Source organism: Sebastes umbrosus, chromosome 19, assembly GCF_015220745.1.
Source record: "Sebastes umbrosus isolate fSebUmb1 chromosome 19, fSebUmb1.pri, whole genome shotgun sequence".
Lineage (NCBI taxonomy): Eukaryota > Metazoa > Chordata > Actinopteri > Perciformes > Sebastidae > Sebastes > Sebastes umbrosus.
Window position 1 is genome coordinate 14,442,486 of NC_051287.1, and position 27,090 is coordinate 14,469,575.

General features: G+C 35.6%; 3 protein-coding genes and 1 long non-coding RNA gene across 4 annotated transcripts in view; 3 read left to right on the forward strand and 1 right to left on the reverse strand.

The window, feature by feature from the left end:
* The window catches only part of lman1 (lectin, mannose-binding, 1), a 17,544-nt gene extending 12,093 nt beyond the window's left edge, over positions 1-5,451 (forward strand). Inside the window, exons 11-13 of the mRNA XM_037753127.1 lie at positions 3,411-3,573; positions 3,676-3,800; positions 4,933-5,451. Of these exons, the coding sequence (XP_037609055.1) occupies positions 3,411-3,573; positions 3,676-3,800; positions 4,933-4,969 (325 nt within the window). The 3' untranslated portion in view covers positions 4,970-5,451. The remainder of the gene's footprint in view (positions 1-3,410; positions 3,574-3,675; positions 3,801-4,932) is intronic.
* LOC119478411 lies at positions 4,353-24,864 on the reverse strand. The gene is made up of 3 exons (XR_005204439.1): positions 23,732-24,864; positions 12,400-12,622; positions 4,353-4,409 (listed from the first exon to the last, which is right to left on the reverse strand). It is a non-coding gene; the product is annotated as an uncharacterized LOC119478411 (long non-coding RNA).
* Positions 6,815-12,860, forward strand: cplx4a (complexin 4a). The gene is made up of 3 exons (XM_037753128.1): positions 6,815-7,397; positions 9,563-9,650; positions 12,434-12,860. Exons 1-3 carry the CDS (start codon positions 7,234-7,236, stop codon positions 12,659-12,661), a joined length of 480 nt encoding a protein of 159 aa, XP_037609056.1. The 5' UTR covers positions 6,815-7,233; the 3' UTR covers positions 12,662-12,860.
* On the forward strand, positions 19,031-25,861 carry rx3 (retinal homeobox gene 3). Its single transcript, XM_037753129.1, has 3 exons — positions 19,031-19,865; positions 22,076-22,319; positions 24,886-25,861. Exons 1-3 carry the CDS (start codon positions 19,588-19,590, stop codon positions 25,333-25,335), a joined length of 972 nt encoding a protein of 323 aa, XP_037609057.1. The 5' UTR covers positions 19,031-19,587; the 3' UTR covers positions 25,336-25,861.
* Positions 25,862-27,090: the final 1,229 nt, after the last annotated feature.

The window sequence follows — 27,090 nt, forward strand, 5'->3', positions numbered from 1 at the left end:
TGTAATCTCCTCCTTTTAATTATAAAAGATGGTCTCCTCACCACTCTCAGATGACGGCCTGAACAGGTCCGTAATGCTAAGATAATACAGCTTAAGAGATTTTATGATGGTGTGCCTTCCATGACTGTTTGACTTTGGTACTTATAGTAAGTAAGCCTGATTAGGTGTTCAGAATGTAATTTTTTGGATGTTTACAGCTTGTATTTTGTGCTTTTTGTATTGCTTGATAAGGTGCTTGTAGGCTTAGTCACTGTGAGCACGCAACAGATTTAGAAACAATGTCTTCTTCAAAAACCCGTCTCATCCATTTGTGACTGCAAATTTTAATGAATGTTTTTCTCTATTTTAAAAATAATTAAGTTAAGAATTAATATTATCAATCAACGTCAGCACTTTGTCCCCTTTTTTTAAAAATCGACCATCTAAACGAAGATATTATTTATTCAATCATAGCATGTTTGTCCCGTGGCTGCAGTTTGATTGTGCGTCTTAATTTTAACACACCATCTGCATTAAGAATTAATCAGAATCACAAGATATTAAAGATTGTATTTTATGTAACATTAATCTCTTAGTCTCATGTATCATAAAAGAACACAGCTGTTTATATGCCCTAAATCCAACAGGACATTCATCCAAATGATTTTCTTTATTATATTGTTGACCCATAATAACTCACGTGAACCCAGACTCTCACTTAACGTGTCTCATTTGCTAATTCTGCCCTTCTGTAAGTGAATTATATTGTATAAACGGCAGGGAAAGACAGATTCTGTAATGATTTGATTTTAAGAAATCACATTATCAGATTGACACAGTAAATAAGTTGGGTTCCCCAGCAAAAGGCTGCAGCTGCTCCCTCTAATGTGCTAATGTGAGCGACCGATCTGTATTACTTTGTAGATTAAGCTCTCAGTTTATCCTCGCCCATCTTTTAAACACAGAGTTTATGATAGGACTTCATCTCAGACTCCCAAGGAGGGCTTTCTGCTCATAAATGGGTCACTTGTAGCAGATGAAGATTAGATGTAGGCTTTAATAAATGCTCACTTACTTTCTCAAGGGAGATTTTTGTTCCCCTCTCTGTGAAACAAATTAGATTTTGTTTATATGTCATCCCTGTCCATCCTTTCAGACCATGTGGCCCGAGCAAGAAAAAGGCCACCATCTTAGCACCATTTTGTCCTTATCAGATTAGTAGTCTTTAAATACATCTGTCGTACACAGGCAAAACATGGTTTACCTCCAATTGATTTCTTGTCACAATCCTGCCCTCGGGGCCTTTCCTACTTACGCTGCTGGAATTCCTTTCATTTGTCAAGTCACTTATTTTTTTTTTCTTTCTAATCGTCTTAGATGTGTTTAAGATGATAAGGGAAACTTATTGCTTTCTCCCTGTAAGTAATCAACTTTAAGAAATTACATTTTGTTGAGAAATATGATCCGGGCTTAGATGTCTTCATTCTCTTCTGAGAATGGTTTACACACTGTATTTCATTTACTGATGAAATTGAAAGTGAGGATACAGATTTACAGATTGTCACATTTTATTACTGGTGAGCAACGACAGGCATGGTTTTGGATTGTATATTTTATTTGTTGTATTTTTGAGGTGAATCATGTAAGGGGGAATATAGGTTTCTGTAGTAACTATATTACTATAGACACATACCCCCATTAGCAGATATTAGTGGTGATTTTTAACCTTCGGATCTGAAAAGTGAAGCCAATGCGGAAGTGCCTTACACTTGCATTCTCTCTAACAGCCAGCAGGGGGCGAATCCTCTGGTTGCAAAAAGAAGTCTGATTGTATAGAAGTCTGAGAAAATGAAGTCAATTTTCTCATACACTTCTATACAATCTGATTTCTTTTTGCAACCAGAGGAGTCGCCCCCTTGGGCTATTAGAAAGAATAAAAGGTTAAGGCACTTCAGCATTGGCTTCACTTCTCAGACCCGGAGTTGCCCACTGATTTCAAGTCTTCTTCGATACAGCATGATGTTCATTTAGTAAATTATGGTCCTGTTTAGAGTCAAATAGTCCTTAAAGTCTGGTATGCTTTAGGGCGGGTATAACTTGTGATTGACAGGTCGCTACCACGGTGTTGTCCGGTCTGGGAGTTGTCTGTGTTTTCGTCACCCTTTCACAGTGTGTCTTCAGTTCATGAAAGTTAACATTTTGGTCGCCTAAAATGTCTTATTCAGCGTTTGGTTGTTCTTAGCCCCGCCCTCTCGTGTCACTTGTAGTAGCAGAAAACCAAGATGGTGATGGAAAAAAGCCTAAACTCAAGGCTTCAAAACGGCAGTCCACAAACCTATCAATCTCAAACATACTGTACTTAAAGGAATAGTTTGATATTTTGAGAAATACACTTGACTCTCCGTTGGTTATCACGCACCTGGCCAAGAAATAGCACATAACCCCTGTTAAAACCACCACTGTCATTTTTACACGTTTTTGTACAGATTAAACTTAAAATGTGTGACATGTTAATTAGAGATGCTGGTGGGTTAGATATAAAATACAATATACAATAGTTATATTAGATCTGGTATAACTGGTAAAGCCCATATTATACAATTTGTTGTGACCGTGCGGACCCGTCTGCACAGCCACTGCGCTACAGGTGGTAGCAAAGCGATAGAAGTTGCAGATACTTTGCGGTCGGTGCATCCGTATATCTCATCACAAAAACACAGAGAGGAAATGTGTTTACCTAAAATACTATAACTTTGAAAGATACAGACTTTGTTTCGTGTAATTCAGACGCTGACAAAACCAATGACGATATTCCCCATTGTGGACAATTATGTTCCTTACTAGCTGACCGACCAGTACAATACATTAATGACTATATTTATTTGTTTCTGCTTCATATGCTTTTTTTTTGTTTTTCAATCACTATTTTTTTTTTTTAAGCATCATGACTAGACTCTGGATTCCAGATAGCGCTCCTCTGTGGTCCGTTTCTTAACCTCCCGTACATGTAATCTGCTGTAAGAACATGTTTTGATAAGGGATTAATTCAGCAATCATGACCTCTTTTATCAGATGGTAATTTTCTGTTTTTCAAACTTTGAGAATATGTAGCCTCCAGTGAATAGGGATTAAGGGATTAATTTTGGACAATTTGTATTACTGTAAATAAATGATACCACACAGCATATTTACTGTACATCATGTTTCCCAACATAGATTAAATACAATTTGAATCATGTGGAGTGAAGTTTGAATTAAATTTGAATTCACTCAACACATGATTCATAGTCAAAAGTAAACATTTTTGACTATATTGCAGATATATATTTATGTGGTATTAAAAGGCTGTGGCACTAAAGATTATTTATTTCACTCTTGTGGGGGAAGCAGTTGCATTATTAATATTTATCTCTTCTCTTTGCCATTTGCAGAAACTCCTTTTATGACTCACTGAAGCAGATCGGCGCAGCCCAACACCAAGGTAATGCAGTCGGCGCGGGAACGTACGAGACCATTCAGCACTTCAACGATATCAAGGAACATCTGCACACGGTCAAAAGGGACGTGGAGCACCTGGTCCAGCGTAATGCTCAGGTATGGATCAAAGTGTGGAGCCTCACATGAAGCAGGTTAATAAAACAGATCAGAAGTGACTGAACTCTGTGCTCTTTTTTGTTTGTGTGTTTTCATGCAAAGAATCCAGGAGACAAGGTTACGAAGTGCCCCGAGCCGCCTCCCATGCCTTCCTGCTTATCCACGGTTCATTTTGCAATCTTCATCGTCGTCCAGTCCATCCTGTTCTTCTGCTACATCATGTACAAGTAAGACACCGTTGTTTTTATTTGACTATACGAGTGCCCGTGGATTTAGATGACTTCCTAGCCAGTCGTCGAATGTAACTAATTACATTTACTCAAGTGCTGTACTTTTATTTGACAACATTAGTTACTTCGAAGATTCAGATTATTAATACAGAATGTAAATCAACTAATAATTGATGAATGATGTATTATTATGGATTATCGGCAGTACGTAAAGTAGTTGAAATTCCCTTTTTCTTTTGCCAGCTGTCCTTCCTGCATTTGGCAGTTTCAATTGGGTTGCATTTAGTCTGGATTATGTATTTACCTTCTTCGTATTTGTCTAATATTATAGTTTGCTCTTCCTTTGTAAAATGTGCCACTATGCCTGTCTGTCTGCAAGTCAGCAGACTTGTCCATGCCTGTGATTGGTCATAAGCTGCAAAAACCACCCCGTTCATGTGAACGCGCTCATAACCCAATTGAGAAACCCTGGGTTGACTTACCGAGTTGATAACCACCTTCGTTGGACCGCTTAGCGGGATCTCGGTTGTTAGGGTTAGTGAAGCCAGATAACGAGTAGACAACCTGGGTATGTTGAACTTGCTTCGTAGTACAGGCCTCTGCCTCCTGCAAATATATAAAAATATAAAAATAAAAGCCATGTGTTAACAAATGAAGGAATTCTGTCCACAGGAAAAAAAAACGCTAGAGGGCTTTTATTTTGAAACAAACAGGAAGTGTTGCGTTAAAAATTATTTTATTTTTTTCATCTCTGTGACATAATCTACAGATACGGATATCGAAAATGTAGTAATGTTGCTGGTATTATGTCAATATACATACAAAAGATTTTTTTCAAATAGACGAGATCTCAAAATGAGACACACCTGACATGCAGCCCAGCTCCGGCTGAGCCATGCGGCTGCTTTAACCTGTTGAACGTGTTCGGCGACGCACATGCGTTCAGGCGTCTTATGTAGCCCGAGCGTAAGTAACATTTTGATGCTAATAATAAGTGTTGTACTTTTCCTTCAGTAAGATTTTGAATGTAGGACGTCTACACTGGTATCGCTGAGAAAGAATAAAGATCTGAGTACTTCTTCCACCACTGTCTCTAACACTTTGTGTGTCTCCTTCTTTTCTCTTTTAGAAGTCAACAAGAAGCAGCAGCCAAGAAGTTCTTTTGATGAAATGCATTTCTGGACAGAAAGTGTTGTAAATGAGGGAATGTCTATTTTGGTAAAATTTTTTGATTTTGATTATTTTCAGATTGTAAGTTATTTTACGTGAAAAAATTGGTTTTGTTGAAGAAGTTTATTTTAATTAATTGCAGATTTTTAATTTGATCCAGTAAATTGTTGTGTATGAATGCTAGTGTGAGACCTCTGGATTTCCAACATGATGTAACATTTTCCTTACAGTATTTTTGGTTGGTTGGATCCTTTTTTGATTTTGTTTTCAAAAGTCAAATCTGCCCCAGTCCTATTTCATGAAACTGAACTGACAACAAAAAAAACCTGTGTTTTGAAATGTGCAATTTTGTATAAAATAATTTCTGAACTATTGGTGATGAAAACTCAGCACAGATGTCTGCCTCTGTTTATCTGCTTTGATCGAGTCAAACACGGACGTTACATTGACAATTTTCATAAACAGAAAACCCAAATCACTCTGTGGTGTTTGCTTATTTCATCACGCGAAATGCTTTTCCACAAAACATGCATCTACATTTAATAAGGCAAAAGTGAGCACGACTCACATCACCCTGCTCACTGCTTGACCCCAACTGAAGTAGGACCAAAGGTTTTGCCCTTTTGGGAAAATTTCACAGTTTCAATTCACAGTTTTGGCCAAAATGTCAAAGATTTTGGGCACCCTGGACTTCTAACCCCCAAAAGGCACAACACTGTCAACCATCATACTAAATTTGAAGTTCCTAAATTAAATAGTTTCTGAGTTCTGCTCCGGAAACAAAATTGAGGTCGAAAAAAAAAATCTGTTTTTGGCCAAAATTTCGAAAATTTTGGGCACCCTGGACTTCTGCAGGTATAATGTTCACCACCTTAATTTAGCGTGTAAGCATGCTAACATTTGCTAATGAGCAGTAAACACAAAGTACAGCTGACAATCCATCCAATAGTGGCTGAGACGTTTCCAGTCTGGTCCAACTGAACTGACGTTGCCATCAAACTCTCAGTAGCATTCTGCTCAGTCGGCAATTAACTGACATTCATTTGATTGTGATGCTATATTTACTGGCGGTACGGGATTAATACGGGATTACATGTCCAGGTAAAGGAAACCTGAAAGTTTATCATGGATTATTTAGACATTGAAGCAGTTTACTGCACATCTTTACTTCACCCTCCTTCCACATTTTAGACCTCTTTGTCAATCCTGCAGCCCAATGTTAGGCAGGTACAGTAGAAGTAAGTGTTTAATTAAATCATGCATATCACTGTCAAAGAGGGTGACATGTGGCAAAAAAAAAAAAAAAGATATACCCCTGGGCCTAGTGGTCTAAAATGCATAACTGAAACATCCAGGTTAAAATCTCTGCGGGAATGTCACAATCTCATAGTCCTAACATTTCCTGTTGCTGCTTGATTGTACTATTGAAAAAGGCAACAGCGAAAATATGAAACAAACAATTGACATTGTAATATGACTGAAGATATTGCATGACATCTTTTGGTTGCAGATGAGCATTTCTCAAATGTTTGAGTGCTCAAGAATAATAATCTACAAGTACTTCACCAAAGCTTGCAGATAGCGATGGAGTGATAGGAGAGCTGTCTCCTCCTCTCATCTCTCATCCTCCTGTCAATCATCCTCCCACTCCCACTGAACAATAGCACGGCATGAACGATGGCCCCAGTGGGGGATAAACAAGACTAGTAATCCCGCTCCTCTCTTTCTCTCTCTCTCTGCTTGGTCTCAGCGGTATAAGCTGCACACAGGCCAGTCAGTACTTTACTAATATGATTAAGCACTAGTGGGCGGAAGCAGCGTATGTGTGGTCCAAAAACCGAGGACAGCCATCTCCAACACCATTTTTATGATGCACCTAGTCCTTCCAAAGAATGCACAAAATGTCAAAATGAATAAAGAGAAAGATCTACAAAGGTCTGCATGATTTTAAAAATAGGGAAAACAGGCCATCTGCCTCTTAGCATAGTGGAGCAGGGAGGATTAAATCCAGATTATGGCCCTTATGTGTGTGTGTGTGTGTGTGTTAGTGTGTGTGTGTTTGTGTCTGTTGCTTGTCGTCAGTGTGTCCTTGGCTCCGTAGACAAGCAGCAGGTTTGCTACAGAGCTACCACCGGATTTTGACAGCTATAGGAAGCCGAACCGGAGGGCGCCATACGGGGAGAGCAACATCACTTTCACCTACAGCAAAAATATTCTCACCCCCTTCGCAGAGTGAACAGTCACACACAACTAACTCGAGATGGCTTTCTTGATCAAGAGCATGATTGGGAACCCCCTGTCAGGAATCGGTCTCGGTGGTGGAGGTGACAAAGAAGAGGAGGCCGCACCCACAGATCCGGCAAAAGCAGCGGGGATGACACGCGAGGAGTATGAAGAGTACCAAAAGCAGGTGGTGGAGGAGAAGTAAGTAGTGACATGGACAGTGCTCCATTTTGAAATTGATACCATCGGCCCATCGCAGAACAGTATGGCTGCAGAATACAATCTGACCTTGACGAGCTGTTTTCTCCTCCCCTCCACTGTTTACTTCCCCCCCTCTTTTGCACTTCCATATCTTTTTTAACCTAACCCTAATTAAACGTAAACACTCATACATTTATTGTTTTCCTGGGTTCACAATAAGCAAGCGATGTTTTTGAGAGATGCATTTGTTGCTGAAGGTCACACCTCCTCCATAGTGGATTTTTTTTTTCTACATAATAACCCACTGAAACTAACGGTCACGCCTGAATCAATAATCTCCCATAATCTGACATCTATTTCTACATTAAGAACAGTTACGGGTGATATTTTGAGGAACTTTCTAGATTTAAAAACAAACCGAGTAAGCAATTGTAAAATGGCAGTTTTTATTCACAGCTCGAAAATATTGGAATAATTTAAACTGTGACAATAAAAATCCTATGATTGCTTTCCACCGCTGCACAACCACAGAATATCTGCAATTATAATGCACAATCATATTTATCTGTTTTATTTGGATATCTATTTGAGGTAGCTGTCGTAACAAAGTCCACAGAAAGGACAGTTCGTTTTCTACAATCGAGATGCAGCCTTTTTTTTTTTTTTTAAAAGCATATTATTGTGCCTCTTATTTTATTTCCTATGGAATATCTTTTTGAATTTATTTTGATAAGACTTTTGAAACTCTACAGTTATTATGAGCAGCAGGTAGCTTGGTTTTGTGCACCACTGCGTTGCTGTCCTGTATGTACGAATGTACACTTATCAACAATGTGATGAATTCATCCTAAATTAAATTTAAAGACACTGTGTAAATAATATTTTCTTTTAAAATTTGGACTTTTGTGATGCATAATATTTTTTTTGCAGCATCAAGCAGATCCTGTATTACATAACAAGATTAATCCGGCCTCTCCACTCTTGTGTTTGGGAAATGACAATTCTGATACACACAAACATTTGATGGAAATTTAAAAAAGGGACAGAACGTGAATGTTCTTCTTAAAAAAATTTTCAAATATTTTTTATAATCTGTCTGACCAGATCAAGCATTTTAACGTATAGTTTGTTAGAAATTTCAGTCTGCTGTGTTGTTGTTTCACTACGGTTCAGGTTGCTTGATTTCAAATCTGCTTGACTCAGTCTAGCCTAATAATCCCATCTTTAATTAGCTGAGGGAAAGTACCCAAGTCTCGCTTTGCAAATACAGAAATACACAGGTTCTCGCAAAGGAATTAAATAAATGGGCTTTGATAACTTAATTGAGATAGAATTACTAAAGAAAATGTTGAATTATTATCTTCTAGTGGCCTAAGATGTTGACAACACTTATTAACATGTGCACATTATGTTGTATTCTATGAATCTAAACTTGGAGTAACTGAACTGAATAAATTTAGGTCAGGCATTACAAATTTAGGTAATAGGGTTGTTTGCAGTTTCGGAAAGGATATCCTGTTGCAAAAACAAAATTTAAAAACATTAAATGGAGTCATATTTTTCATCAAGTAGTACAATAAGACACTTATTAGACTACAGCATCCAATTCACCTGACAATGTCACAATTCTTACAACTCATGCATAAAACTAGCATGTAAGTTTAAAATACATTTTGTGATATTTACAGTTAAAAGCCAATGAAGATGCACATATTGTACCAAAGCTTTATTTTGACTCAAATAGAAAATATTTGTTAAATAAACAGAATCCTAATTGACACCTCATTGGTTAAATCTAAATCTCCGTCAGCAGACATCATTTCCTGCTTTAATTATATTCAGGTGAACTGGAGGTTGTTGTGTTGAGCTAAACCGTCTCTCTGTTGTTTATCTGATTTGACCGATGTGTATGTATGTATGTACACAAACAAAACAGACTGAGCCATCAGACGGGAAAATATTTTTCATGAAAATCCAAATGCTGAATGATCCGTTCTGCTGCTCTTGAGCCGCTGATGACAACACAAGGTCGTACAATTATTTTTTTTTTTACAGCTTTCCCCCTTTTGTATTTCCAGAAAAGAGATTAAAATAAATAATGTTTACTTTAAACCAACATATAAAAGTTACCGTGCTAATAATATATTATATTTCTTTTATTTCAGGATGGAGAGAGATGCAGATTTCTTACACAAGAAGGCAGAGAGGGCAACACTCAGGGTGTGCCTCAGAGAAAAATACCGGCTGCCGAAGGTAAAGAGTTTTTACCCCTACAGTTCAAGTGTAACTCATATTTTAAAGTGTAATTTATATTATACATTAATAAACTCTCCTAAAGAGGTACAAAAAGGCGTTATGGTTGACTCTATATTAATTATTTTCAAGCACTATAAGTAAGGCATAATGTACAGCGAGCATTGTTGTGAAATAAACCCTGACAGGGGTTTATTTCACAACAATGACCCACTCGCTGTACATTATCCCACTTATTACACGGCTACTTACTTTAGAAATCAATAATTTGACACAAAAAACGGTCCTCCAGAGTCCGACATCAGAACTGCGCCCATAGCAACGGTCTGTTATACATAGCAACGGTCTGCTATAAAGAAATAACAGACCGAACGCTGTGATTGACCAATCAGAATCGAGTATTCAGCAAAGCTGTGGAATAAAAATGTTTTATAACACATTATAATGTACTGTAAAGGACATTTGATGTGTTTACTAATGTACAAAATTTGTCAACGATTATAACTTCTACTATGAAGACATATTCTATATTATTTCAACAGTATTTTACAGTATTATTATCTGTTTGTACAGCATCCTCCACTAATGGATGCCCTCAGGATTTATAATTGCTGACAAATACATTAATATACACTTGTATTTGCTTACAACTACAGTATAGTGTGTTACAAACCATTTATTAAGGGCTTATATGCTGCTTAGAAATGCTAAATAGAGGCGTTAAAGTAAAGTGTTACCAATTGTTTTTTTCTTTTTCACAAGATTACATACTGCTTTTCTCAGTCTTTTAATAAGAACCGGTAATTATAATCACCAGTGGCTTTACCGTCCAGTGGTTTGGGTGAAAAAGCAGGATTTGGTGACCTGCACAGGTGGAGCAACAAATAGGTGCTTCATGGTTGAGGTTATCCAACAGAAGTAACTTGGCAGCTTCACCTTGGACGACAGGAGGCGGAAGCCATGCCAGTAGATTAGTGAGAAAGACGTTCAACTCACGTCCTGGAAGACGTTAGCCTATGTGTCCCATATTGCACCTTGAGTCTTACAAAGCCAAATGCCTCTGAGCAGGTGTCCCAGGCTCATTAGGGCGCGCCGGGCAGTGTGAACGGGCTTTACGGAAGAGCAACATCTACTTTAGTGGATGTAAAACCGAGCCACTGCACCATTTTAAAAAAGGACTAAAGAAAAATTAGCTGTAATGGAAGGAGCAAATAAGGTATGTTGGGAATTTATTTAAGCCTTTTAAAGATGTGTCTTTTAATCCTATAAAAGAGGTTGAAAACTTGCTCGGAACAAACTGTGTGTTTTTATGGCAAAAGAGAATTTGCTAATACAGCTTTTCTAATACTGTGATTTTTTATTCATCTGAATGCGATGATGACCTTGGCTGCTGGAGGCGTTTTATTATAGTGTAACGCAACAGACACTCTATTGTTGGGTTTCCTGGTTGAAACAATGGGTGCATTTCTTTTCACTGTTTGTCTTTTAAATTGAAACCATACATATGTGATGAGGACAATGACGGGAGGCTATACATCTAAATCTAATTATTTCCTATCAATGATGTTTACGTTGCATGCCAGCTTGAAAAAGACAAATGACAAAGTGTCTTCATTAGAAGTGAAATATGCATTTTAAATGGATTTTCAACAACAATAAGGCACATAAAGGGATCCTGTTCTGTTGATTCTTTTCTTTTAACGGGTAGGAGGTTGAGAAGACACATGCATGCCATCAAGAGTGAGTTAGAAATATATATATATTTTTTTAATTGTACAAAGTGTACAGTATGAGTAGAAACAAGAGCCGTTAGTCTAATGGAATTAGGGTCTCGTGCAACGCAATAGAAGATATCTTTAGACTATCGTTGGGATTCAGAGAGGAAAGGCTAAGGCAGGACTGAGATAATCCCACAGATTGAAGTTTAAAGTAGTCCCAGTGCACTGACTATTGCATGACTCTTCCCGATATTAAATGATTAGATTGAGTTTGTAGGAAAGGCTTTAAATATAGCATTTCTATGATGCAAATGCCCACGAAGTAACGTCAAAGGAGACTCAAGTCTGCTTCAGGAAAAAAATGTAGAAAACACAGACAGCAGAATATCCTCGAGTGCAGCTACTCGAATGTGGATTAAGACGGATCCTAGAGTTCATCTGTTTTTGTTTCCTAGTTCGCCTGATTGCTTGCTTATAATTTTAATACAAAAACAGACCAATGCATCGTATACATATATATTGTATATGTTTTAATGTGCTACATTAGAACTAAAGTAAAATCAAAGGAGGACAATATAATTAATCAAATAGCGGTCAACAAATTAGGTTTATGTATAGTTAATTTTATTATGTCCTGTGATAAACTGTGGTCGACGCATGCGATGTTTGTCAGATCTGAGTGTCAAAAGGTCAGAGATATTCTGTCTGTTTTGGAAATCAGGCAGGCGGACAGCATGTTAATCCTGTAAAAATCCTTTAAGTCAGCCTTTGGGTTGTTTACTTCTGCCATAAATATACAATCTTTGAGATAATCAGGGAAAACATAAAAATACCCTCCCTCATGTTTTAGTGCTGAGAAAGTTTATATATAATAACCTATTATTATGATAAATTATTATTGAGAAATATTCAATTCAGAGATTGCATAGAATTGCATATCAAATGAGGACGCCTTGTCTTCATTATCGATAATAACACTGAAATTAAGATCTCATATGTCTGCGTTTATGTTTGCGTTTCTGGATTCTGACCGTGTTTTCTCCCCGACGCCGTCGTCGTCTGCAGAGCGAGCAGGACGAGAACATGATCGAGATAGCCGGGGACGACGTGGACGTGCCCGAAGAGCTGCTCAAGATGGTGGACGAGGACGCCACAGAGGAGGAGGGCAAGGACTCCATCATGGGCCAGTTTCAAAACTTGCAGAACATGGACATGGACCAGCTGAAGGAGAAGGCCTCGGCGACTGTCACCGAGCTAAAGACCAAAGCAGAGGAGAAATGCTCCGTCATGTGAACGGCCAGAGATGGTTGGCTGTGTTTGAATGATGAAGACGAAGACGAAAAAGGAAGAACACGTGAAAATTAATCTCAACGCTTAAGACTGAGCTATGTTACCAAGTCTGGGATTCAGTTCAACCGCCTGCAAAGTATTCAGTTTTATTATAAGCATTAAAAAGGCAAATCATTTCTCTAATAAAATAGATAATAAAAAAGGTGTGTTATATCATTACTGCTACCAGTCTGCATCTACTAGAGGATATACTGTAAAAGTGTCCCTATTAGTGTGTTACTGAATGGGTAGTTATATACAACTTATCATTGCAATATACTGAAAATACTTTACATTACAACCACGGTGCACCATCACTCCCTCATGAAGGTTCTCTTTAGATACATTACGTACAAAAGTGACTTTCCCTTTGACAGGCCACAGTACATTTCAAAATGATGATTATTTGTGGAATAATGTTCTCTTTTTTCTCTGTCTATATAACAAGACTCACTTATATACACAATATATATATTTATATATTATACTGTATATAAGTTAAAAATCATTCCTGTGTAATTTGGTTTGTTGGTTATTCTAGATTTTTTTTGTATGTGGTGTTTGAATTAATTATGACATTTAGATTTTTTTTGTCTTTCAGTGTTAATACAAAGCAGAAAATCGTCCTGAGTTTTGACATGTTGATTTACTTTGAATTTCTCCACTGACGCATTTTAATCTTAATAAAAGCTGTTGAGCAAAAACATTTGCAGACATTTTGCAGATATGCACTAACCATAACTTTAAAATACTGAATCATTTATTCTATAAAAATTGAATCAATGTCCATGAATACAGATTAAATACATGGGAGTACTTGTAAATGTATTATTCAAATTTCAAAAAGTAAAATAATATAAACTCACAGTATAGTATGCAGAAAATAAGATAAAAAGCCATACTACAGTATGTTTAACAAGTTATTGAAAAGTCTAAAAAAAATAAGATAGTGTTTCGAAAAAAGTCATAGTACAGTATGTTTGTTTTAGAATCAGTATTATTACTTTTTTAAAAAGTTAAAATAATAACTTCTTATCCTATTCCCTATCTTATCCTATTATTGTAATACTATAATATGACTTTTTTATTCTTTTTTTCCGACGTACTTAAAAAGTCGAAGTATAGTGTGTCGAAAAAAAGTCATAGTATATAATGTCTGAAAAAGTTAAAGTGTAGTATGTCGAAAAAAAAGGCATAGTATCTTCTCGAAAAAATAAGAAAAAAAGTCATAGTATTGTATTTATTAAAAAAAAGGCATAGTACTGTATGTCAAAACAAAGTCACAGTATAGCATGTCCAAAAAAGAGAAAAAAAAAGTCATAGTATAGTATGTCGGAAAAAAGTCATAGTATCTTATGTTGAAAAAATTTGAAAAAAGTCATAGTATTGTACGTTGAAAAAAAAGTCATTGTATTGTATGTAGACAAGTAGTCATAGTAAGTTATGTAGAAAAAAAAGTCATGGTATAGTATGTAGAAAAAAAAGTATAGTACTGTTTTTAGAGAAAAAAAAGGTCACAGTATAGAAGGTCTAAAAAATAAAAGAAAGTCATAGTTTGTATGTCCAAAAAAAGTCATAGTATAGTATGTTAAAAAAAAACATAGTATAGTATGTCGATAAAAAAGTAAAAAAAATGTCATAGTATAATATGCAGAAAAAAAGTCATACAAGTATAGTCATATAAGTATGTAGAAAAAAAAATCACAGTATAGTATGGCCAAAAAATAATAAAAATAAGTCATAGTATAGTATGTTGAAAAAAAAGTCATAGTATAGTATGTCGATAAATAAAAATGTCATAGTATAATATGTAGAAAAAAATCATAGTACTGTTTGTCAAAAAAAGTCATAGTATAGTATGTCGACAAAAAGTCATAGTATAGTATGTTACAAAAAACATAGAATAGTATGCCAGTATGTAGACATACTATACTATGACCTTTTTTTTCTACATACTCTTCTATGACTTTTTTCGACATACTATAGTATGATTTTTTTTCGACATACATTACTATGACTTTTTTCGACATACTATTCTATGACTTTTTTTCGACATACTATACTAGGACCTTTTATTCAACATACTATACAATGACGTTTTTTTCGACATACTATACTATGACTTTTGCTCGACATACTGTACTACGAGTTTTTTTCAACATACTAAACTGACTTTTTTCGACATACTATTCTATGACTTTTTTTCGACATACTATACTATGACTTTTTTACGACATACTATTTCCAACTTTTTTCATCATACTATTCTATGGCGTTTTTTTCGACATACTATACTATGACTTTTTTCAGCATACTATACTATGACTTTTTTATTCAACATACTATACTAGGACTTTGTATTCGACATACTATACTATGACTTTTTTTTCAACATACAATACTGACTTTTTTCAACATACTATACTATAACTTTTTTTTCAACATACAATACTGACTTTTTTCAACATACTATACTATGACTTTTTTTCGACATACTATACTATGACTTTTTTTTCGACATGCTATACTATGGCTTTTTTTAACATAATATACAATGACTTCTTTTGATATACGATACTATGACTTTTTTTACTAATTTTTCGACATACTATACTATGACCTTTTCTTCAACATACTATACTATGACTTTTTTTACGACATACTATACTATGTCTTTTTTTTCAACATACTATACTGACTTTTTTCATCATACTATTCTATGGCGTTTTTTTCGACATACTATACTATGACTTTTTTTACTAATTTTTCGACATACTATACTATGACTTTTTTTGACATACTATTTCCAACTTTTTTCATCATACTATTCTATGACTTTAAAAAAAATGTTCAACATACTATACTATGCTTTTTTTTCGACATACTATACTAGGACTTTTTTGTTCAACATGCTATACTAGGACTTTTTATTCGACATACTATACAATGACGTTTTTTCCGACATACGATACTATGACTTTTTTTCACATATTATACTATGACTTTTTTTAACATAATATCCAATGACTTCTTTTGACTTAATATACTATGTCTTTTTAGGACTTTTTTTCGACATATTATACTATGACTTTTTTCAACATATTATACTATGACCTTTTTTTCGACATGCTATTCTATGACTTTTTTTTCGACATACTATACAAATACGTTTTTTTCGACGTACGATACTATGACTTTTTTCGACATACAATACCATGACCTTTTTCAACATAATATTATATAACCTTTTTTTCGACATACTATACTATGATTTTTTTTCAGGTCACTATACTATGACTTTTTTTACGACATTCTATACTATGACTTTTTTTTCGACATGCTATACTATGGCGTTTTTTTCGACATACTATACTAAGACTTTTTTTACTAATTTTCTGACATACTATACTATGACTTTTTTCTTCAACATAATATACTAGGATTTTTTATTTTTACATACTATACAATGACGTTTTTTTCGACATACGCTACTATGACTTTTTTTACTCATTTTTCGACATACTATACTATGACTTTTGACATACAATACTATGACTTTTTTCAACATACTATTATATGACTTTTTTTTCAACATACAATACTGACTTTTTTCAACATACTATACAATGATCTTTTTTTCGACATACTATTCTATGACTTTTTTTTCCGACATACTATACTAAAAAAAAAAAGTCATAAAAAAGTGATAGTATAGAGAGTTGAAAAAAGTCATAATCTAGTATGTCGAAAAAAAGTCATAAAAAGTCATATTATAGTATGTAGAAAAAAGTCATAATATAGCATGTCGAAACAAGTGTATTTAAAACAAGTGTATTTAAAATCCTCAATGGCTTTTACATTTTATATTATTTTTAAATGTATATCAAATTAAAAATTAAGCAACTTCAAAAATCCCCATCTACCTGAATCAGAGCTAATGCAGTGAATCAAGAAATAGGTCTTAATTTAATTGGGCATTAACCAAACACTTGTTAGGGATGATTAGGCAGAACGGTTAGAGTTTCACATGAACCCAAGGTTAAACGGCTGTGGATTTGTAAAGTCTGGAGATTACCATCTAATAGGATCACCGGACGCTGTGCTCTCTATCTCTCTCTCTCTGGGTACCAGCTATAGAGCAAGTTATACAAGCCTGTTGTACTTTTCTTCTAGATTTTCAAGATGTCTCAACTAACACTGAGCTAATGGTAGTTTAGTTTGACATTTTGGGAAATAAACTCATTTGTATTCTTGCAGAGGGTTAAATGAGGAGACTGATGTCACTCTCATACAGAAGAGTGGCATCAATCTTCTCATCTACTCTCGGCAAGGAAACAAATAAGCGTAGTTCCAAAAATGTTTAACTATTCCTTTCAAGCTTCAATCTCTTATTCACTCCTCAGGGTCAAAGCTTATGTTCGTACTCATTGATCTATTTCAGATTTGGAAACGTCGACTGAAGGACAATCGCTTTCAAATTCAGTTTGAGTTGAGAATTTTTTACCACACATGCTTTCAAAAAAAGTTTAAAAAACCTGCAAGAGGTTTTCTGTCTACATGGTCTCTTCTTTGCTGGTATTGTGAACACCGGAGGTTATTGTACTGATGCCACGAGCTTCGTTCAGCCTGTGTGCAGACGACTGTCAAGGCTAACCGGCAGCTTGAGCTCATGAGACAGAAACGGATTGTTGTCCACATTTTAACAATAAAACTGAATCAATTCAAACTCAGTGACAGACACCGTACAGCTTTAGCACCTATTATCATGCTCTGTATGTGTGCTGTAAAACATCGACAGCTATCCTCACATGCAAACACAGGAGAGCATCTCTAAGAAAACTAAACCTCTGTCCCCAAAAACAACCACTTTCATCCCCCTTTTTTTCTCTCACTGTGCACAGATATATTCAGCCTGCAGGCAGTAATGATGGCTGTATATCAAATAGTGGCTACAATTTTGCCATATCATTGGCGTAGGCAGAAATCAGGTGGACCTAGCCCGTCCAAGACCAAACATCTACTTAATAGGTTCTGAAATGCATATAAACTGGGGGAAAAAAGTTCGGAAACTTGTTTGGTCGATTATTTCTCTGTAGTTACAATGCTAATTGGCATTGTATTTTACATCGTTGGAAAGCCTGTTTATTTACCTTCACAATGATGTCCAACTTTTAAGGATCTTCCACCTGCTACTGAGGCTCCTGACGGTGTATTAAATTAATAAAGTGTAAAATAGCCAATATGTCTTGTTTGTTCCTTGTTACTGATAGAGAGTTCAGTCCTCCAATCCACCAAACAACTCAAAACAAGAGTCAATTCCAACAGGAGAATACACTGTTTACCATTGGCAGAGCATTTTGGCAATTTTTTCTTGGGTGCTACCCACATAATCAGCTGTGCTGCTCATTCCACAAATGCATGATCCTTACAAGTTGGACATCATTGTGAAGGTAAATAGACAGGCTTTCCAACGATGTAAAATACAATGCCAATTAGCATTGTAACAACAGAGAAATAATCCACCAAACAAAAGTTTCCAAACTTTTTTTTCCCAGTTTATATTAACCAAAATGGGCCATTACAACTAGCCTTACTTGCCTGAATGCACTATAGTGTAATCATACAGGTACAAGCCTTATACATAAGAGGTAACGTTACAGGCACCTGCATGTATACATGCATTCAAGAGTGGCATCAATCTTCTCTTCTAACTCTTGGCAAGGAAATAAATCAAGGCTAACCAGCAGCTGAGCACTGAACTCATGAGACAGAAACTGATTGTTGTCCACATTTTAACAATAAAACTGAATCAATTCAAACTCAGTGACAGACACCATACAGCTTTAGAACCCATTATCTCTGTATGTGTGCTGTAAAACATCGACAGATCTCCTCACATGCAAACACAAGAGAGCAAAAAAAAAATGTTGCTGTATAAATAAACTTTTGCATTTGCTCAAGTCACAACTTTTTCTTACTGTTAATTAAAACAAATCTCAGTTAGCATCTGACCCCCCCCATCCTCTCTCAGGCAAACAAAGGATAAGGTCACCTTCTGTAATTAAGAAGAGCTAAATAGTTTTAGGGGTTTTAACTTCTTTTGAGTCAAATAATGTAATCCCCTTAAGCAGGATTACCACACTGCTGTCAATCTTTGTTTGCCGTTAAGTGGTTATAGCCCAAAACTGTTATTGTTTGGGCTTTTGTTACCCTCTTTGACTCAACACCTAGAAGAAACTGCTTAAAGAAAGTCTGATTTATGAATTGATTTTTAATGAGCCCTCTCGTGTGTTTTAATGAGCCTCAACATGGAACCAGGATGATGTGTCCTTTCAATAAAAACAAATAATTCTTCAACTAAAATGAAAAATATCTATTCGGTTTGGCGACAATATCTTTGATTAAATATTAAGCTGTCATCTTGCAATCCGTGTCCTGACCAGAAATCTTGTAATTATGATTTTGTTGTACCTTAATCTGTGGGCCTATAATCTTCCTTTTTTTTTTTTTTCGCCACAGACTGACATGAACATGACATCTGGAGGAGTGGAAAGATGGTTTTAAGATTTATGTAAGTAGGTTTAGAGCCAGCACTGACTGACTGATGCACTTGAGATGGGGAGGAGTTATAGGGAGGGCGCACAATTACCCCCTAAATCCAAAGGGGCCAAATCCAACAGGACGTCCCACTCTCTGACGTGCAGCGGGGGTGCAGCATGAGCAGGAGGGGTCTTACAACAGGCACTACTTTAAAAGCCCCTCTCTGAAGATGCTCCACATCCACTGAGCAAGACAGGCTTACTGGTGCGTGTCTTGTGCGTAAATTGTCCACTCGACTCTGGTTTGTAAGTGTAATTTTGAGCATTTTTTTTCCATATTACAACCGACCAATGTGGCTTCTTGGATCAACTTCCCAAGTGATGATGATGAAGATGGATGAGCGCCTGTCTCCCTCAGCACGCTCCATCCAGAGCCCACAACAAGGGGACAACAACCCGTCCACAGTCCACAGCATAGAGGCAATACTGGGATTTAAAGAGGACACCCTCTTCCACAAGTCGGCCTGCTACAGCATGACTGAGAAAGTCTGCATGGTCAAAGATGCTGAGCGGAATGTAATCATGAACCCATTGAAGAAAAGTCATTCCTCAGAAAGTTTTGACAGTAAGTAGAATTTTCTCCAAATTTTATACGCATAAAGTCAATTTAAGTGCAAAAAAAATATGCTTATATAACATGTCATGTTATCTGAAGAAGTATATATTTTTTTTAAACTTTCTCAAGAAAACCATTAGGGTGTCGTTTTCTTTGATAGCGTGCAAACTTATAAATAGATGGAGAGATAGAGAGATAGAAACTTTATCGATCCCAAGGGAAATTCAAGTTTCCAGCATCACAGTTCCATAGTGCAAAACATGTTAGTAAAAAGGCAGTAAAAAAGTTAGTAGTGCAAAGTACACTAACAAATACCAGAACTGTTAAAACTGAATATAGTGCAGGGTAACAGCTGCAGGTTGACTGGCTAAAAAAAAAAGTCCTTAAAAAAAAAAAAAAAATAAAGAAAAATACATTAATAATATCCATAGGAAAGAAATAAGAGTAGTTTTACTTTAAATTGATTATATATATTTTTATTGAGCTTTTTATATTGTATTCCCTTTCCCCTTACAGTAGTGTTGTCAAAGCTGGTTGTGTGTTTTATTGCATTCCAATATTTTTCACCAAATTGAACCACAAATGTTCCTCATAAAACAAAATATGCACTACATATTTAAAAAACTCTTATTAATTAGGTTTTAGGACGCATATGGCTTAAACTTGCCATTTTTATCATCCTGCACTGTAAACAATTGCTGTTAATTTACAACAGGATTTCAACAGTATTAACCTGTTATTGCTAAAAACAGTGCTTTACTGTTAATACAAAAGAAAACCTGTTAGATTACACTCATAGGCCGTTTTTTAACTGAACTAAAATGCATTCTTAAAAAAACAGCACTATATTGCTGATCAACTGTCTAAAGTATCATCAGTAACAGTTTCATGATGTATTTTTTTTATTCTGGGACCTGATCTGCACATGTGAGGCTTGTACATTGTACATGATTGTAAAATCAGTGAATTAGCTTTATTGTTCTTCACTCACATGTTGTTATGGTTTGCATTCTGTGCTTGTAGCCAGCTATAGACAGACATTTTTGGGAAAAGTGTCAACAAGTCTATTATAGCCTTTTTCTTAACAAGTGCCTTTAATTGTATTTAGTGTGACTATTCCTATGTCTGTAACCTGCTAAGTCTATTCATCTAGGCAACAAATAATGTTTATTAAAACGTATGTAAAAAATACAACCTAAATAGTGCATTAAAACAAATCAGTAAGATAATGTAAAAGGTGAAAAACAGCTATATAATGTATCGTTAAACAGTAAATTAACTGTAAAATACTGTGAAATTAATAAAAAAAAACAGTATTTTTCATTAACAGTACAAAGCTGTAAATTTCAGCGACAGTATAATAATGTTAATTTTACAGTAACATAAAGGCAACCCTGCTGCCAGTTCTTTACTGTTATTTTACTGGGGAATTATTAACAGTGTAGTCAATTTCAGTTCTTTCCTCGCCTTTTTAATAATGCAGATCCAACTTGAACTCAGATTATTTCATCTTTCACGAAGGAGCACTTAACATAAATGCACATAAATAACACTAATAATAATATTTCTTTTAAAAAATAAATCTTTTTTTTATACTTTATTTTTCCCCCTTTTTTCAAGGCTGTTTTCATATATGCAATCCACTGTTTGTAATTACAACAGTCTATAAACCAACTTTTAAGTAGATGAGCTTTACAGACAAACCCATCAAGTACACTAAAGAGAAAACAACCTCAACATTCAAAACCAAAACCAAGAAAACAATTAACAATATTAATAACAAAAAGAAAAAGTAGAGTTAAAAAAAAACAAAAAACAACAAAACAAACAAAAAAAACACACATAACAAAAACAAAAAACACTCGTGAGTCCATCTGCAGGTGCTTCTATTAAATTTACTTGAAAGACAGGTTGTGACCACAGTTTGTGTCTTGTTTTAACAGAAACTGCCACCACAGTATGTATTCCTTTAACCTAAAATAAAAAAAATAAAAAAAATAAATAATATTAAAAATAAGAAAAAGAAAAAGTAGAGTTAAAAAAAACAAAGCAACAAAACAAAAAAAAAAAAAAAACACATAACAAAAAAAACAAACACCAGTCTGTGTTGTTGTCGCTGTCTGTATGTCCCTTTACAAGTATGTGTATGTTCATTTTACAGCAACATAAAGGCAACCCTGCTGCCAGTTCTTTACTGTTATGTTACTGTGACATTCTTAACAGTGTTGTGTTGTGTTGTTGTGCAGGTGGAGCAGCTGAAGCCTTGGTGTGTCCGGACTCACCGGACAGAGACGGAAAACTGTCTGATGATGAGAACCCAAAGAAGAAACACCGTCGGAACCGGACGACATTCACCACCTTCCAGCTGCACGAGCTGGAGAGAGCTTTCGAGAAGTCCCACTACCCGGACGTGTACAGCAGAGAGGAGCTGGCTCTTAAGGTCAACCTGCCGGAGGTCCGAGTGCAGGTACGTACAGTAGCTACCCCAAAAAACAACCACTTTCAAAGCCTTTCTGTCGTCACTGTGCACGCATATATTCAGCCTGCAGGCAGTGATGATGGCTGCATAACAAATAGTGAACAATCAGGTGCATGGCTAGCCCGTCCAACTCCAAACATCTACACTGTAAAAAAAAAAATTTTTTAACAGTTTTTTTCAAGAAATTTTACATTTTTTGTCTGAATTTCAAAATGAAAGAAAAAAAAAAGTAAAAATTACATGTTTCATTTGTGATTTATATGTAAATGGTCTTAGATTTACAGTATTTTTTGTCTGTATTTAAGCTTTTCTTGATGATTTTTAAAGATAATTATTCTGTTTTTTAGATGTTTATGACTCTATTTTAACATTTAATTTATGTTAGAAGAAAAGGATTTCATGGAATTCTAAAAATATTTCTTGTAAAAATACAGATTTTTTTGCAAAACTTCTGAGAGTTAATGTAAATTTGGGCTTTTGCAACATGGGCTGTATTTATCAATTTTACTAAATATTCACTTCAAGCAATGGTCAATATTATATCATTTCTCTTTCATTTAATACAAAAATGTCAACAGGTCCCTTCATTTATTTTGCAGAAAATGCATATTCTATACTGGAATTTGCTGTTTTTGTGCTGCCTGATTTGCTAAATGTCAGGTTTTGCTCTTCAGATTAACATTAAAATACATGTTTTTGTATATAATTTTCATAATTATTTGTTCAAAATAATCATTAAAATGAGAAAGCATATATACAAATATCCACCTATGTATATTAAGCAACCTGTTACAATAATCATTCAATATTTATCCCAGCATATTTTGCACTCTGCACCATTGCACTACTGTATTATTGTTTACAATTTACAGAAACATCCTGACTCATTTGTATGTTGCTCCTTGTTGTATTCTTTTTTTTATAAATATATTCATCTTCTTTCTTTAACTCTTGTTCAACTTTGTTGACTTTGTTTTTAGCCAGAAATTAGCACCATCAGCCACCAGCTAAATGCTGGTAACAATATGCAAGTGACTGCTATAGATTTGCTTCACTCACCAGCCAAAAAAATCACAATGTGTAATCTATGGAGTGGAGATTTTGGAATCTACCAGACACAGTGGCAGGTGGACAAAAAAAGTTAATTTCCAACACTTTTAGCTGCATTTCTATTAGAAAGCAAAAGAGTCCTGGTGGCACATGTGTAGGCCACACTCATACCTATAGCCTGACTCTGATCCAACAAGACAAACATTAACAGCATGACATAGCCTAGCACAGCAGCCACATATTCACACACACAGCTGACAGACACAACAGCATCAAATCAAATTGTACACTGAACTAAATTCCAAATAAACAACAATATTGAAATAGTCCAACATTATAAAGTAGCTTACTTTTGATGATGACAGCAGGAGACTTGGTGGGCTTGGTGTTGAACACTGAAATTATTTCATCTCTCAAAGGAGAGCATGCAGGAAACAAACAGTTCAGTCTGTAAAGTAACTTTTATGTAACTGGTTGAAGTAGATAATAAACAAGGAGGAGTATTTATTAAAAAATTGATAAAATAAAATTCAAGGCTACTTGTGTTGGTGTTTTTTAGCAGCTGATGTCACTAGGAGCAATCAGGAAGTAGAGAGACAGCAGCTGTACTGATGAGAGAGGAGGGGCTGCTCCAATCTGCCATTTGCTAAATGCACTGCCACCTATGAGGGAGCCTAAAACAAGAAGCACAAATTTGTTTTATGGTCGTAGTCAGGTGATTAAAATGGCAAAAAGAAGCCTTCTGATTGGGTGCCAAGTGTGTGGACCCAGGCTTCTCCCAACATTTGTAATAGGCCTATTTTTAATAAATAAAAGAAGAAAAACAAAGAATCTACATAATAAAAAAAAAAAAACATCCTTATAGGCTAAATATTTATATGAAAAGTTTATTTTTGGGTAGATTTACTATTATTATATAAAGATTTCAGAGATAAATTAGAAATTTAGAGAAACAATTTGTAACATATTAGTTTAATTTGCTGAAATTAATTTCACTTGTAGGGATATTTAACTTGCTATGGGATCATAAATATAAAACTGATAGAAATCACATTGCTCGGTTCGGTACGTGTTTTACTTTTCTAACTGCAATTTTATTTAATTTGGCTGAATTCAAATTGATTTACAAAATGTTAAACTTTTATCACAGATTCAAGATTGAAAGAAACTGGAAAAACTGGAAGTTCAATCAATTTCTTTCGTAAAAAAATCACTAATTGTTGATTATAGCATTACAATTTAATGCAAAGTGCTTCGTTATCATCACTCATATATCTCATATTCTCATCCTCCACATTTCTAAATATTTGAATACTTTCACACAATATTATAATTTACATAATAGCTATAGTTTCTTTTAAGCATTTGATTGATTTTAGCTTTAAAAGTGTGTTCTCCTAACTATCATGTGTGCATCTGCCTCAGTAGCCTTTGCAGGGTTTAGTAAAGTTTGTATTGAGTTTAATTGAATTGAAAATTAAAATCCTCCTTTTTCTTTTTTCAGGTGTGGTTCCAAAACCGGAGGGCCAAGTGGCGTCGGCAGGAGAAGCTGGAGGTGAGCTCCATCAAGCTCCAGGACACCTCCTCCTCCTTGCTCTCCTTCAGCCGCTCTCCCGCCAGCTCCCTGGGCTCCAGCCTGCAGCTTGACCCCTGGCTCTCCACCCCCATCACCACTTCCACCTCCCTGCAGTCCCTGCCGGGCTTCATCACGGGGTGCTCGCAGGGCCTCCCGGGCACTTACACCCCTTCTCCTCCTCCTTCCATGCCCTCCTCCTTGCCAGCCTCTTTCCTCAACTCCCCGGCACTGGGACAACACCATCACCTGCCTCACATGGGCTCAATGTGCCCCCCGCCTCCAGCGTACCACTGCTCATCTGATCCAAGGAACTCCAGTATTGCCTCACTGAGGATGAAGGCCAAGGAACACATTCAGTCTATTGGGAAGACGTGGTGATGCTGTGTGGAGGAGGTTAAAAAATGGACATCGAAACCCAGAATGCATCGTGCTGCATCTTTTTGAGAAACTGACTTCATCCTCATGTTGATGGGATTGTTATTTTGGAAGTTTTTAAAGAGTGAAATCAGGATTAGAGACGTTCACATCACTTATAAGGGTAACACTTCACTTCTCTTGATTTAGCATTCATAAGCAGTATGTAAACATTGAATAAATGTTATATAAACACACTATAATGAAGTTGTACGCAGATATAAGTGTTTATTAATGTAATTGTACCACATCCATAAGTGGAGGCTGGATGACAATGTAATAAAACACAGTTGTAATAATATAAAATGTCTTCATATACTGTACATTAAATATCCTTAACTGCTTACGACTATTATAATGGGTTAAACCATTTATTAAATGTCTTTACTGCTTATAAATGCTGAATACGGGGACTTAAAGTAAAGTGTCATCCTTATAAGCAACTATTTGATCATCTGTGACACTAACTATTAAATTCCTGTAAAAATATGAAACTAATGAACACTGATGATCTGGTATTTTTCTTCTCCTTTGTCTTCTCTACAAGTTGTGTTTACATTTGTTGAGCCCCGTCTCATTCTCATCCAATGTTATGTTGCCAATACAACAAGTCCGTTAGTACCAATCAGTATTTATTCTACTTTTGTAAATGGAGCACTCCTCATTTTTGATTCATCCTTCCTTGCTGATTTTTTGATCTTCATCATGAAAGATTTAACAAATGTGAATATTTTCTCTACACAATAAACTTTATATGTAAAAATGAATTAACAAATTTGTGGCTAATCATGTTTTTCCCAGACATTTCACATTTTGAGACAAGGAGATTTGTCAGAAATGTCTGACCGGATGAAAAATATATGTGTGTACATCAGGAATGACTGTGATGCAAAAAATATATATATAGCAGAATAGATATGACCTGTAGTTGATCTGCCAATATCACTTATATAAAACATATTTAAAGCATCATTAATCATGCTGCAGAGTGGAGGTATATGGAAGCTCAGCACACACTAATTGGGGGAAATATTAAATACAGCTCCCCTTAGTGGTTGATTCCACTAACTATCAGGTTGGGAAAAACAAGCAATAAAACATAAATTTAACACTAAACGCAAAGCTAGTGATGAAGGGAAGCTGGTTGACATTTTCATTCTGTGATTTTGTGGGTTTGCTAATGCTGCCTAAAACACATGATGGGCTCAAATAGGGTCACACATCATAATGTAAATGCAAATTTGGATCAAAAATATCTATTTAACCTCTTTATGGTATCAAGTTTCACACCGCTTTAATGTTTAATCAATTAATTTAAAGACATAATGGAGGGTGTGATAAAGAAGCAGCTTAAACTCCCAGACTTCCTCTTTCTGTTTTACAGATAGAGCTTGTCAACCCACTTATTTCCTCCTCATTAACTCCTGCAAACTTTATCCCATTCGCTCCCGGGATTAGACTCATAATGACAGGGTGAAAGTGGCTTGTACCTCTATTGTTCGCCAATCATCCGCGACAAATGAGGGAAGAGGACAGAAGAGAACACTTTCCTTTGGCTTTAAGAGAAAAGATGTGTGTAACCAAATTGTTTCAATTAGCATTTCCTATTGTCTGCAACCCCTGAGGGCTAATAATAGTCCCCGTCATCATCTATCTTACTGTCCTAAATACACACTGGGGTGTGTTTGTGTTTGTTTGTGAGGAAAAAGCAGCATCAAA